The 13,288-nt window shown below is 38.0% G+C and overlaps 1 protein-coding gene across 1 annotated transcript; it reads left to right on the top strand.

Moving 5' to 3' along the window:
* Nucleotides 1–279: 279 nt before the first annotated feature.
* LOC137245877 (uncharacterized) lies at nt 280–8,727 on the top strand. The gene is made up of 3 exons (XM_067777080.1): nt 280–1,368; nt 4,038–4,391; nt 8,506–8,727. The coding sequence occupies exons 1-3, from the start codon at nt 280–282 to the stop codon at nt 8,725–8,727; spliced, it is 1,665 nt and encodes a 554-aa protein (XP_067633181.1).
* The last annotated feature ends 4,561 nt before the right edge of the window (nt 8,728–13,288 follow it).

Below are 13,288 nucleotides of genomic sequence, written 5' to 3'. Positions count from 1 at the left end.
TTGTAAACCTTTCTATGTTGCGTTAGAAATAACTTTGTGTATTAAATGAATTTATTTTCAATCCAAGTATGTTGTGAAGATATTTTTCTCACTGTATCAAAGTGAACTGTGAGTTGATGAGGTTGTCATGTTTGGGTTATAGGTAGTGAGATGAAATCTGATCGTTTTACCGAGTGTACTCCTGTCACGTTGCAAGTCAGTTAAGAAAATATAAAATTATATTGGGATCATTAAAGAAGAAAAGACGTTGAAACGTGCAGTAGTTCATTACGCTCAACTATGGAGAATATTGATAACCCGGAGCAAGCACCTTCAACAAAGGAGAGTTCTCCCTATGCAAATGGCGCTTTTGAACATGCGCCCGCATCAGAAGTGGGATGGATTCCGCCTAAAATTGATCCGAATACGCAATTACGAAATATTTTAGAATTGCAAAGTAGACAAATTTTCGAACTAGTAAAATCTTTGCAGGCTCCAAAATCAACGGGACAAGCGGAGAGGATCTCTCTGCCTAAATATAATCCTGACGTTTCAGGAGCAGATCCAATTTCATGGTGTTCGACAGTTGTTATGGTAATAGCAGATAATCCTTTGGTGGGGAGTGCCTTAATTATAGCCCTGAGTAAGTCGTTAGAAGGTTGCGCGTCGCATTGGTTGTCGCAAATAAGTTATCCTGGTATCACTTGGACACAATTCAAAGAATTGTTTATACAGCGGTTTGAGGGTGTTAAGACTTCAGCAGCTACAATTGTAAATATATTAAATGGTCATCCAATTGAAGGTGAGTGTCTCTCAGTTTATGCAAGCCGGTTGGATACGTCATTGATGTCTGAATGGAAAGCAATGCCTGTTGAAGAGATAGTTGTTTCGGTGATCCTTGCACATACATCCCGTTTTGACGCTGGTTTGCAACGTTTAATATTCAGAACAAATATCAAAACACGTAATGAGCTTCAACTAGAGCTTAGGGCTTTCACGTTTGGGAAAAGGAAACAACATTATTTTGATAATCCTCTGGAAATTAAAAACAGCAAGTTAATGTCGAACGTCAAATGCCATTATTGTGGAAAAGCTGGACACAAAATTGCTGAGTGTCGTTCGAAGAGGGAGGGAGGGAAACTATTACCTAAAATTAATCAACTTTCAAGTGGCTCGTCAACTGAAAAATGTCGTACGTCGTTGGTTTGCTTTAGATGTGGAGAAGTGGGTCACATTGCTTCGAAGTGCTCAAAAAATAGCAGTCAGATTTCAAGTAACAGTACCAATAGCTACGAGAAGAGGGTTGATATATGTAATGTGGCTGAACCAAAGGGAGTATTACATAAACTGTGTGAGAACTATTTATTTATTAAAATAGCCGAACCTAAGGTTTGTAGTCTGACAACACGTAAAATGATTTTTGTCCAATTTCCTTTATTGACTACAAAATAAGTTTGTCAAATAAAAAACACACTGATACACTAACAACATATATTTTTTATTTGGCACAACAAATGCATTTCGGACATACCTGCTGTCCATCATCAGCGACGCGCTACTAAAACAAAGGAGTCAAGAATATAAAAAAAATAGAAAATATTAGCAATATTATAGCAATTACAAAACAACGTACATATGTATGTATTAAACTAAAGAAAAAAGATGGGAATTTATGTTCCCGTTGTCAGCATTCATGGCAATCTTGGTTTTTGTGATGTAGAGAGATTCGTAAGCGTCTAACTTTCTGTTGTTGTGCACCGCTTTTATTAAATGAAGACTCTCTTCTACAGTGCCGATGCTGTGCTTTGTTGAGCTGTCGTCATTTGTCGTGTGAATGTGCGCTGCTACTGCAGACCGATGAATTTGTTTATTGTTGACGTCAGGCATGCTTAACGAACGAAACGATATCATTTCGTTACGATAATCAACGTTAATAAACGAAACGAAGTCACTTCGTTTCGTTTTTTAACGTTAAGATCGTCAAATTAACGTTAATTTGGCGTTCTTAACGTTAATAAACGAAACGAAATGACTTCGTTTCGTTTATTAACGTTGATTATCGTAACGAAATGATATCGTTTCGTTCGTTAAGCATGCCTGGTTGACGTGCTTTTCGTGTTCTTTGAAACGAACAGAGATTTGCCTTCTAGTTTGTCCAACATATTTTGCATCGCAACCCAGGCAGCTAATTTGGTAAATGCCGCTACGCTCAAGCATTTGGACAGTATCTTTTGTGGAGCCCAAAATATTTTTCAATTTGTTGTTTGTATATACGATTTGCATTTCATTCTTTTCAAATATGTTCGTTAAATTATTGGTGATAGCAGGAAAATAACTAAATGGTATGCGTGCTAATTTGTTTGTTTTAATTTCTTTATTTTGAGCGAAGAGAGTAGTTAAATTGTTTTTGTAGTGTAAGTTGGAATGTTTTTTTATTAGTTTATCGATGAGTTTCTTGTCAAAGCCATTGGTAGTTGCGAGATCAATAATTTTTGTATACTCGTTTTTATAATTAATTACGGAGAGTGGTAAATTCACAAGGCGATAAACCAATGAATGAAATGCAGCATTTTCGTTTGATAGGGGCAGAAAGAATCACTTGTGATTAAACGGTTAGTTGAGGTGGGTTTTCGATATACCGCATAGTCAATTTTATTGTTCACTCTTGTGCATTTCAAGTCTAAGAAATTTATGGAGTTTTGTTCATTTTCCACTTCAACTGTGAATTTTATGCTGTCGTATTTGTTGTTTATTGTGTCCAATGTGTGTTGAAGTTCTAGCTTTTTAATTATGCAAAACACATCGTCGATGTATCTGATCCAAATTTGAGGTAAGACACCTTCTGCTTTTAAATCGTTTTCGAATTTGGTCATGAATGCTTCTGCAATTAGTGGTGACAGTGGGTTTCCCATGCTGGTACCGAAGTCATTAGAATAAAACTTATCTCTGAAGGCAAAACAATTGTGGGACATACAAATCTGGGATGCTTCAATTAAAACTTTTATTTCATCCGTGTTGGCCTGTTTGTTTTCCAGGTGTTTTCGAAGAGACTCTATAGCAATATCAACTGGGATGCTCGGAAACAATGCTGTTACGTCGAAGGATGCAAAAATTTCACCTTCATGGATTTCTATATCTGAGTTGAGCAAATATGGAAATTTTGAGGGTGCCAGCATAAAAAAAACCTTCGAATTTGTTAACAGGACCAAAGATATAGAAATCCATGAAGGTGAAATTTTTGCATCCTTCGACGTAACAGCATTGTTTCCGAGCATCCCAGTTGATATTGCTATAGAGTCTCTTCGAAAACACCTGGAAAACAAACAGGCAACCCGGATGAAATAAAAGTTTTAATTGAAGCATCCCAGATTTGTATGTCCCACAATTGTTTTGCCTTCAGAGATAAGTTTTATTCTAATGACTTCGGTACCAGCATGGGAAACCCACTGTCACCACTAATTGCAGAAGCATTCATGACCAAATTCTAAAACGATTTAAAAGCAGAAGGTGTCTTACTTCGAATTTGGATCAGATACGTCGACGATGTGTTTTGCATAATTTAAAAACAAGAACTTCAACACACATTGGACACAATAAACAACAAATACGACAGCATAAAATTCACAGTTGAAGTGGAAGATGAACAAAACTCCATAAATTTCTTAGACTTGAAATGCACAAGAGTGAACAATAAAATTGACTATGCGGTATATCGAAAACCCACCTCAACTAACCGTTTAATCACAAGTGATTCTTTCTGCCCCTATCAAACCAAAATAGCTGCATTTCATTCATTGGTTTATCGCCTTGTGAATTTACCAGTCTCCGTAATTAATTATAAAAACGAGTATACAAAAATTATTGATCTCGCAACTACCAATGGCTATGACAAGAAACTCATCGATAAACTAATAAAAAAACATTCCAACTTACACTACAAAAACAATTTAACTACTCTCTTCGCTCAAAATAAAGAAATTAAAACAAACAAATTAGCACGCATACCATTTAGTTATTTTCCTGCTATCACCAATAATTTAACGAACATATTTGAAAAGAATGAAATGCAAATCGTATATACAAACAACAACAAATTGAAAAACATTTTGGGCTCCAAAAAAGATACTGTCCCAATGCTTGAGCGTAGCGGCATTTACCAAATTAGTTGCCTGGGTTGCGATGCAAAATATGTTGGACAAACTAGAAGGCAAATCTCTGTTCGTTTCAAAGAACACGAAAAGCACGTCAACAATAAACAAATTCATCGGTCTGCAGTAGCAGCGCACATTCACACGACAAATGACGACAGCTCAACAAAGCACAGCATCGACACTGTAGAAGAGAGTCTTCATTTAATAAAAGCGGTGCTCAACAACAGAAAGTTATGCGGCAGTTACCCACCGACGTGTGCCGTACGTAAAGACCATAGATTAGATTGATACGAATCTTTTGTTTACGCTCTCATATTTTCGCTCTCACGAGGGAGTTATCTTCTAGTTGTTGCTGGCAACAATCACAGATAAATCCCTCGCGCCAGCTGAAGCGGGTGCCAGATCAAAAAATGTGCCAGCCACAACGAAAAACGTGCCAAAAATTTTGGTGAACTTTAGTTTGACCTACAACTGTAGAATAGCGTTCAAAAATTGTGGGAAAAAGGATAAAAATACTTGTTTTGGTAATAGTCTAGTTGAGGGGTCGACTGCTAATACGCTACCAAAAATATCGAGAGAGGTGTCAAACGACGCGTCTTGACATCAGTATTAATAACCCTAAGGCGGAAAATAAAAATTTTAACGCGTTCAAAAGATATTAACGAAAAACCGAAAAAAGACCCGCGGGTAACTCCGAAACCGGGGGTCGGATCCATAGTATTTTTGCGCAGAACACCTTTCTGCATTGGCGGCCTTCGGCCGCGCTTATAAAAAATAACCCTGGGCTACGCCATGCCAAGTCCGGGTGTGTGGTATAACCGTGGCTACCGCCACGGTGATGCACAATTTTTTTTGGGGGTACGAACACAACAACAACCACATGGAAATCGCCAACTTCAAATGCAAATATCTCCGCACAGAGATAAATTTTTTTTTCCGCCATCGGATTATTGTTCTCGAGATTAATACGCGTCGTTTGACACCTCTCTCGATATTTTTGGTAGCGTATTAGCAGTCGACCCCTCAACTAGACTATTACCCTTGTTTTAGTGTAAGTATTATTAGTTCGAAGGCGGAGGGTAAATATTATTTCCCATTCAAAAGTTATCACTAAAAACAGGTTTTGTAAATATGAACTCCCGATGCAACCAGTCCATTTTGATAAGCCCTATCCATTAAATAATGTTAACTATTATATCATAGGTCCGATTTACTGAAATTTCAAAAGAATATATGGTTTTCACTGCAATATTTGACTTATTAATTTAATCAAAATGTTAGTTTTACTTAGATTTGTTTATATTTAACTCTAACTAGTCGTATTATTGTAAAATAACTTTAAGGAAATAAATATTTTACGACTATCATTTTATTAAATGATTGAAACTATAATCGCCGAAATATATGTCAAAAATCCCCATTTTCTGATCTATTCATTTTTGTTTGGAGTGGCATAATTGATAAATGTTATAAATGTTGTGCATTTTGACAGCGCTCTCTCGAAACAAAGAGTTGCAAATCCATTCATCTATGGTAAAGACGTTTGTCGTACGAAGCACGTTTGACCGAACTCTCAAGCCCGTAGGAATCAATGTGTACGTCTGTGTACATGTACATAACATATTTGTGTGTGTATGGTTTACAGATAAGCACATTGACCATTTTGCATGTATGCTTATGGAAACATCAACTTTTTCCAATTTAATTTTTGATATTGTATAAGGCCGGAATACATATTAAATAAGTATAAATAGATTAAATATTTATAATCAGCACTTTTACATAATTATTTCGAATTATTTCCACAATTTTTCAAACTTTAATTAGGCGTTTTTGCATAAAATTGCAAACGGTCAAAAATTAGCGCACAAAAGTTTACTAGGCAACTCTGTCTAGTGAGAGAGCGATCAGCTGACACGTTCTTACGGAAAAAACAAAATTGTTTTGATTTCTACGTTCCGGGCTACGTACGTACGGGCGTTGCACGTCGGTGAGTTTTCGTTTACATTGCACACTCCTAAGATAGGTCGTGTCAGCTGACACGTTTTTTCTACGTACGTTCGTGGGTAACTGCCGCATTACTCACGAACGTACGTACCTAAAACGTGTCAGCTGACACGACCTATCTTATGAGTGTGCAATGTAAACGAAAACTCACCAACGTGCAACGCCCGTACGTACGTAGCCCGGAACGTAGAAATCAAAACAATTTTGATTTTTTCCGTAAGAACGTTTCAGCTGATCGCTCTCTCACTAGACAGAGTTGCCTAGTAAACTTTTGTGCGCTAATTTTTGACCGTTTGCAATTTTATGCAAAAACACCTAATTAAAGTTTGAAAAATTGTGAAAATAATTCGAAATAATTATGTAAAAGTGCTGATTATAAATATGTAATCTATTTATACTTATTTAATATGTATTCCGGCCTTTTACAATATCAAAAATTAAATTGGAAAAAGTTGATGTTTCCATAAGCATACATGCAAAATGGTCAATGGCAACATTGCTTATCTGTAAACAATACATACACAAATATGTTATGTACATGTACACAGACGCACACATTGATTCCTACGGGCTTGAGAGTTCGGTCAAACGTGCTTCGTACGACAAACGTCCTTACGTACGGCACACGTCGGTGGGTAACTGCCGCATTAGACGCTTACGAATCTCTCTACATCACAAAAACCAAGATTGCCATGAATGCTGACAACGGGAACATAAATTTCCCTCTTTTTTCTTTAGTTTAATACATACATATGTACGTTGTTTTGTATTTGCTATAATATTGCTAATATTTTCTATTTTGTTTATATTCTTGACTCCTTTGTTTTAGTAGCGCGTCGCTGATGATGGACAGCAGGTCTGTCCGAAATGCATTTGTTGTGCCAAATAAAAAATATATGTTGTTAGTGTATCAGTGTGTTTTTTATTTGACAAACTTATTTTGTAGTCAATAAAGGAAATTGGAGAAAAATCATTTTACGCAAAGGGAGTATTGATCCAGGATGGTGAGTTGTTCCAATTTTATTTTGATTCCGGTGCTGAGTGTACGCTTTTAAAGGAAACCATATCAAAGAAGTTTACGGGGAAAAGAATTAACAATGTAGTTGTGTTAAAAGGCATCGGAAATGCCTCCATATGCAGCTCTTTGCAAATATTGATGTGTGTAAAAATTAGTGGATTTGTTCTTAAAATTTTGCTTCATGTAGTTCTTGATAGTTATTTAAAATATGATATTTTGGTTGGCCGTGAAATTCTTAGTCAAGGTTTTGGAGTAACGATAACGTGTAACAAATTTGATCTTTTTGAAGAGAAAATTGCAAATACTTGTTCTTCTGACCCGTTTACTGTCAATACCGAACTAATTGGAAATGATAAAATTCAGTTAATGTCGCTACTTGAAAAATATTCAAAATATTTCATAGATGGGTTTCCGCGTACTTTTGTATCTACTGGCCAGTTAGAAATTCGTTTAATTGATCCAAGCAAGACTGTGCAAAGGCGTCCGTATAGGCTTAGTGAGGTAGAAAAAGAGGTTGTCAGGAATAGAATAAAGGAATTATTGGAATACAAAATTATCCGACCCAGTTATTCCCCGTTTGCCAGTCCTATCCTTCTTGTAAAGAAGAAAAATGGATCTGATCGCCTCTGTGTTGATTATCGTGAGCTAAACTTGAATACGGTATCCGATAAATATCCACTGCCTCTTATTTCAAATCAAATAGCTAGATTACGTGGCGCCAATTACTTTTCTTGTTTAGATATGGCAAGTGGCTTCCATCAAATTCCAATTCACCCTAACAGCATTGAGCTTACAGCATTCGTAACGCCGGAAGGTCAGTATGAATTTCTAACCATGCCTTTTGGGTTAAAAAATGCGCCGTCCGTTTTCCAGCGATCTGTAATGAAGGCCTTAGGGGATCTAGCTTATTCTTTTGTTATAGTGTATATGGATGATAGCCTTATTGTTGCTTCGACGAAGGAGCAAGCGTTTGAAAGATTGAATATTGTTTTAGATACTTTAACCCAAGCCGGATTTTCGCTTAATATTACTAAATGTGCTTTTCTGAAAACTAGTGTTGAATATCTTGGGTATGAAATTAAGTCTGGAGAAGTTCGACCAAATTCACGTAAAATTCAATCATTAACTGCTTTGCCCCCTCCTTAGTCTATTCACCAATTGAGACAATTCATAGGCTTGGCTTCTTATTTTCGGAAATTTATAGCTAAATTTTCTCAGATTATGAAACCTCTTTATTTCCTTACCTCCAACAATAATAGTTTTAATTGGAAACCTGAACATGAACAAATACGCCACAAAATAATATCCGTATTAACAAACAAACCAGTTTTGACTATTTTTGATCCGCAGTTTCCCATTGAATTACATACTGATGCTAGTGCCGATGGTTATGGTGCTATATTAATGCATAAGATTAATAATAGATCACACGTCATTGAGTATTTTAGTAAGCGAACTTCCTCGGCAGAATCTAGATATCATTCATATGAATTGGAGACATTAGCTGTAGTTAACTCCATTAAACATTTTCGACAGATTGTAACTCTTTTAAATCTTCCCGCACCAAATTAGATTGAACCCCGAGAGCTCATCGCTGGTGGGCATATCTGCAAGCTTTTGATTTTGTTGTAGAATATAGAGAGGGCAAGCGCATGGCACATGCGGACTTTTTCTCTAGAAATTTGTTGCCTGAAAATAATGAGCAGGTTGAGAAAGTGCCGGAAAAAGGTGTTAATCTTGCGAATATTTCGGACAATTGGCTTCTTGCAGAGCAACGAAGAGATTCGGAAATAGCTACCATTGTTAAGAAATTACTTAACAATGAACTTGACCAACATGAGGTAAATACGTATGAATTGCGAGCTGGTACTCTATTTCGGAAGATACAAAGAAATAGGAAAACCAAATGTTTACCGGTTGTCCCTAGATGTTTCAGGTGGTCAGTCATAAACCATGTTCATGAGTCTGTTATGTATCTAGGTTGGGAAAAAAAACGCTTGATAAAGTTTATGACTATTATTGGTTTGAGCATATGTCGAAATATGTACGGAAGTTTGTTGAAAATTGTATAACGTGTAGAGTGTCTAAATCACAATCAGGCAAAATTCAAGCAGAGCTTCACCCGACTCCAAAAGTCAGCATTCCGTGGCACACGGTGCACATTGATATCACTGGCAAATTAAGTGGTAAAAATTACCTTAAGGAATATGTTATTGTTCAAATTGACGCTTTTACAAAGTATGTTTATTTGCATCATACTATAAATATTGATACTGAAAATTGTATCAAGTCCCTTAAGTCATCCATATCTTTATTTGGTGTTCCTTCTCGAGTTATTGCCGACCAGGGTAGGTGCTTTGCAAGCAAGGGTTTTCAAGATTTTTGTATTACGCAAAAAATAGAATTGCATTTAATTGCTACTGGTGCGAGTCGCGCCAACGGACAATTAGAACGGGTCATGAGCACATTGAAAAATTTATTGACTGCGGTTGAAACAAGTCAACGATCTTGGCAGGATGCTTTAGGTGAAATACAACTGGCATTGAATTCCACGACCAATCGAGTTACAAAAGCTAGTCCATTAGAATTAATGATCGGTAAAGAGGCGCGACCACTTGGTTTAACAGCAAATAGTACTGATGAATGTAAAGTTGATGTTAAAGAGTTACGAGATCAAGCTGTTAAAAATATTCAAAAAAATTTATGTTATGACAAAAAAACGGTTTGACAAAACTAAGGCCAAAATCATTCCACACAAAGTTGGAGATTACGTTTTACTTAAGAATGAGGAAAGACATCAGACTAAACTAGATCCTAAGTTCAGAGGTCCGTTTTTGGTGGTAGAGGTTTTAGAAGGAGACAGATATATTTTGAAGTATATAAGTAGTAAAAGAACATATAAGTATTCGCATGAACACTTGAGGAAGTTCCCAGAGGGACAAGTTCCTAATGAGTTAAGCATAACTGAGAATGCTAATGAGAGCCTATTAGCTGAAAATGACGTTGAAACAGACGTTAATGAAAAAAGAGAAAACAGTCAAGGCGTTGAGAGAGACGTCAATGTTGTTTTGGTCTGAGGCTATACTATATCTATTAACTGCAAGCTCAAGTGAAAAAAAAAAAAAAAAATGTAATAAATAAATCATGGCGAGTGGTGCAGGGCGTAGGGTAGTTGGCGTGTTTATTAGATATCTGTAAACTCTGTCACGAGAAAAACTTACCTCTGAAGCTTAGTTTTGGTGCATTGTAAAAGAAGAGTTAAATTAAGAAAACCTTTATTATTATATGTTGTTATATTCATTATACACCCGAGGACGTGTGATTGTCAGAAAGGCCGTGTCGGCGTATTTATATGAATTGTAAACCTTTCTATGTTGCGTTAGAAATAACTTTTATTAAAACCCGATTAAATAATAAAACGTTCCGAGTTATGGTTATGTAATTTAATAAAAGTAATTGAATTTGACATTTATGTTTAAAGAAAGAATAGAAAATAGAAATCCATATGCCGATTGTCGTGAGCTTATGCACGCTCGCACGTCTGCACTCTTCGAATGTTCACCCGTAACTAACTGTCTTTGACAGCTCGGCCTTTCCTGACATTCGTCCTCCTAGGACGTCTCATCCTCGGTACTTTCGTTTGCTTCATTATAGTCGCCTTCGAGATCTGGACTTAAACGGCACCATGGTTTCATATGGTCGCTGGAGACTACATTACAGTATCTTCGTTGTGTACGTGGTGCGTCGGGTAGATCTTCCACAACGTATCGATCATGAACTAGCTGTTTTGTGACAATATAAGGCCCCTTGAATTTCGGATCGAGTTTGTGTGTGTCACCTGTTGCGGTTGGTACATGGTCAATAACGACCAATTGTCCTTCGTTGTATACTGGTGGACTCTGATGCTTTTGGTCGTATCTTTGCTTCCATTTTTGCCTCTCGTTGCTGATATTCTGTATGGCGTTCTGTAGCTTCTCCTGTTTGTCGTCGTCATCTGACATGGATATTTCGTCGCTTAGTGCTTGTGTTAGTCGATTATCGCTGACGCATCGTAAATCGAAATTGAACACAAGTTCGTTGGGACTTATCTTTGTTGTGCTATTGTTTTGCGAGTTAATGCACCACTGGATGTTGGAAAGGGTGCTGTCCCAATCTTTGGTGGTCTTTGTTGAGCATCGAATTGCTGATAATATGGTGCGGTTGACGCGCTCTGCCTGGCCGTTTGCTCGGGGCGTTCGTACAGCTGTTTTGACGTGCTGAATCCCAAAGCGTGTCATAAATGATTCGAATTCCTTTGATGTAAAGGCAGTTCCTCGGTCAGTGGTAATCCGTAAAGGCTGCCCGAAAATTGCCATAACTTCTTGCAGCATTGATAGGACTGGTGTCGTCTTTGTGTTACGTACCGCTTTCAATATCGTGTATTTGGTGAAACCACAAACTAAAACAATGACGTATTGGTTTCCTCGTTTGCTTTTGGTGAACGGTCCGAGATGATCCATATACATTGCTCGAAATGGAATTGGTAGAACTTCGGTGAGATGCATTTGACTTTCCAGTTTGCCTCCTTTAATCTTATTTAAACAGCATTCGGGACAAGCTGCGATATAAGACTTTACGTATCGCCTCATTTGCCTAAACCAAAAATACTTTTGCAGACGTTGTAATGTTTTCTCGACTCCAAAGTGGCCAGCGTCGTCATGACAAGATTTGGTGACACGCCACCTGATAGCCTGAGGAATAACTAGTCGTCGCTCATCTTGGAAAATTCGATATAATCGACCGTTGTGAATGATGAAGTCATCCCGGAACTGAGATGCTCCATCGCCGTTTGTTTTCAAAGCTGTAACAATTGTTTTCACATGTTCATCCTGCATTTGCATTGTATAAATCCAGTCGTCGCTGTTTTCACTGGTTATAGCTAGAACTCTTTCAGCTACAGTCTCCGGCTCAGATGGAGGTAGGGTATGCGAACGGCTTAAGCAGTCGACGTGCTGCATCTTCGAGCCTTGACGATGCCTACACTCAAATTCATATTCTTGTAGGCGTAGCCACCATCTGGCTATACGTGGTGGTAATTTCGACGTTGCTTTTGTTGTCACGATCGCATTGCAGTCCGTAACTACGGTGAACTTCGTGCCTAATAGATACATTCGGAATCTGTCTAGTGTTTCCACTATGGCTAGGACTTCTAATTCATGGCTTGCATAGCGTGACTCTGCATCATTGCACTGACGGCTATAAAACGACACTGGTTTAAGACCATCAGCTTCCTCCTGCAGCAATATGCCTGACAAACCAAGGTGGCTGGCGTCCGTATGCACCTCATGTGATTTACTTGGATCGTACAAGACTAGTACTGGCTTAGACGTGATTGCTTGCTTTAGCTGGTCAAACGCTCTGTCTTGTTCTTCTGACCAAATGAAGACTGCGTCTTTCTTTAACAGCTTTGTTAGTGGTGCTGCGATGTGGCTATGCTTCTCTACAAACTTTCTGAAGAATCCGGTCAGTCCCAGAAACTGACGTACTTCTACGACATTCGATGGTTTGGGAAAATCGCTGATGCATTTCGTCTTGCCATTACCTGGACTTATGCCGGTGTCACCTACATTGTGACCTAGAAATTTGACGGTCTCGCAAAGGAAGTTACATTTGGAAGGTCTGAGTGTGAGACCACATTGACGTATCGCCTCCAAGACTTCTTTTAGCACGATCTTACCTTCGTCCACTGTTGGTGTTGCTATTATCATCTCATCGACGTAGCTGATGACTCGGTCTCGATTACATAATTTTGACGTTACTTTGGTGATCATTTCCTGGAAGTACATTGGGGCATTGACTAATCCGAATGGCATGACATTATATTCGAATAATCCATCATGAGTAAGGAAGGCAGTATATTTCTTGCTGCTTTCATCCATCGGAATCTGGTAATAGCCAGAGGTCATGTCCAATGTAGTGAAGAATTTCCCTCCAGCTAACTTAAAGAGTTGCTCTTCGACCACAGGCATTGGGAAGTTCTTACGTTCAGTGACGGCGTTCAGTGCCCTGTAATCGATGCACATTCGGCTCTCTCCGCTGGCTTTGCGTACTAAAAGTGCCGATGCAGCGTGTGGTGATGTACTTGGACGGATTT

Source organism: Eurosta solidaginis, chromosome 3 (assembly GCF_040869045.1).
Source record: "Eurosta solidaginis isolate ZX-2024a chromosome 3, ASM4086904v1, whole genome shotgun sequence".
Taxonomy (NCBI): Eukaryota; Metazoa; Arthropoda; class Insecta; order Diptera; family Tephritidae; genus Eurosta; species Eurosta solidaginis.
This window is presented reverse-complemented; position numbering and strand designations above follow the sequence as displayed.

Coding starts and splice junctions, on each gene's coding strand:
- LOC137245877 (XM_067777080.1), top strand. CDS start 280: ATGGAGAATATTGATAACCCGGAGCAAGCACCTTCAACAAAGGAGAGT. Junction 1,369..4,037: donor TTAAAATAGCCGAACCTAAG/GTTTGTAGTCTG, acceptor ATATTTGAAAAG/AATGAAATGCAAATCGTATA. Junction 4,392..8,505: donor GTTACCCACCGACGTGTGCC/GTACGTAAAGAC, acceptor TTTGATCCGCAG/TTTCCCATTGAATTACATAC.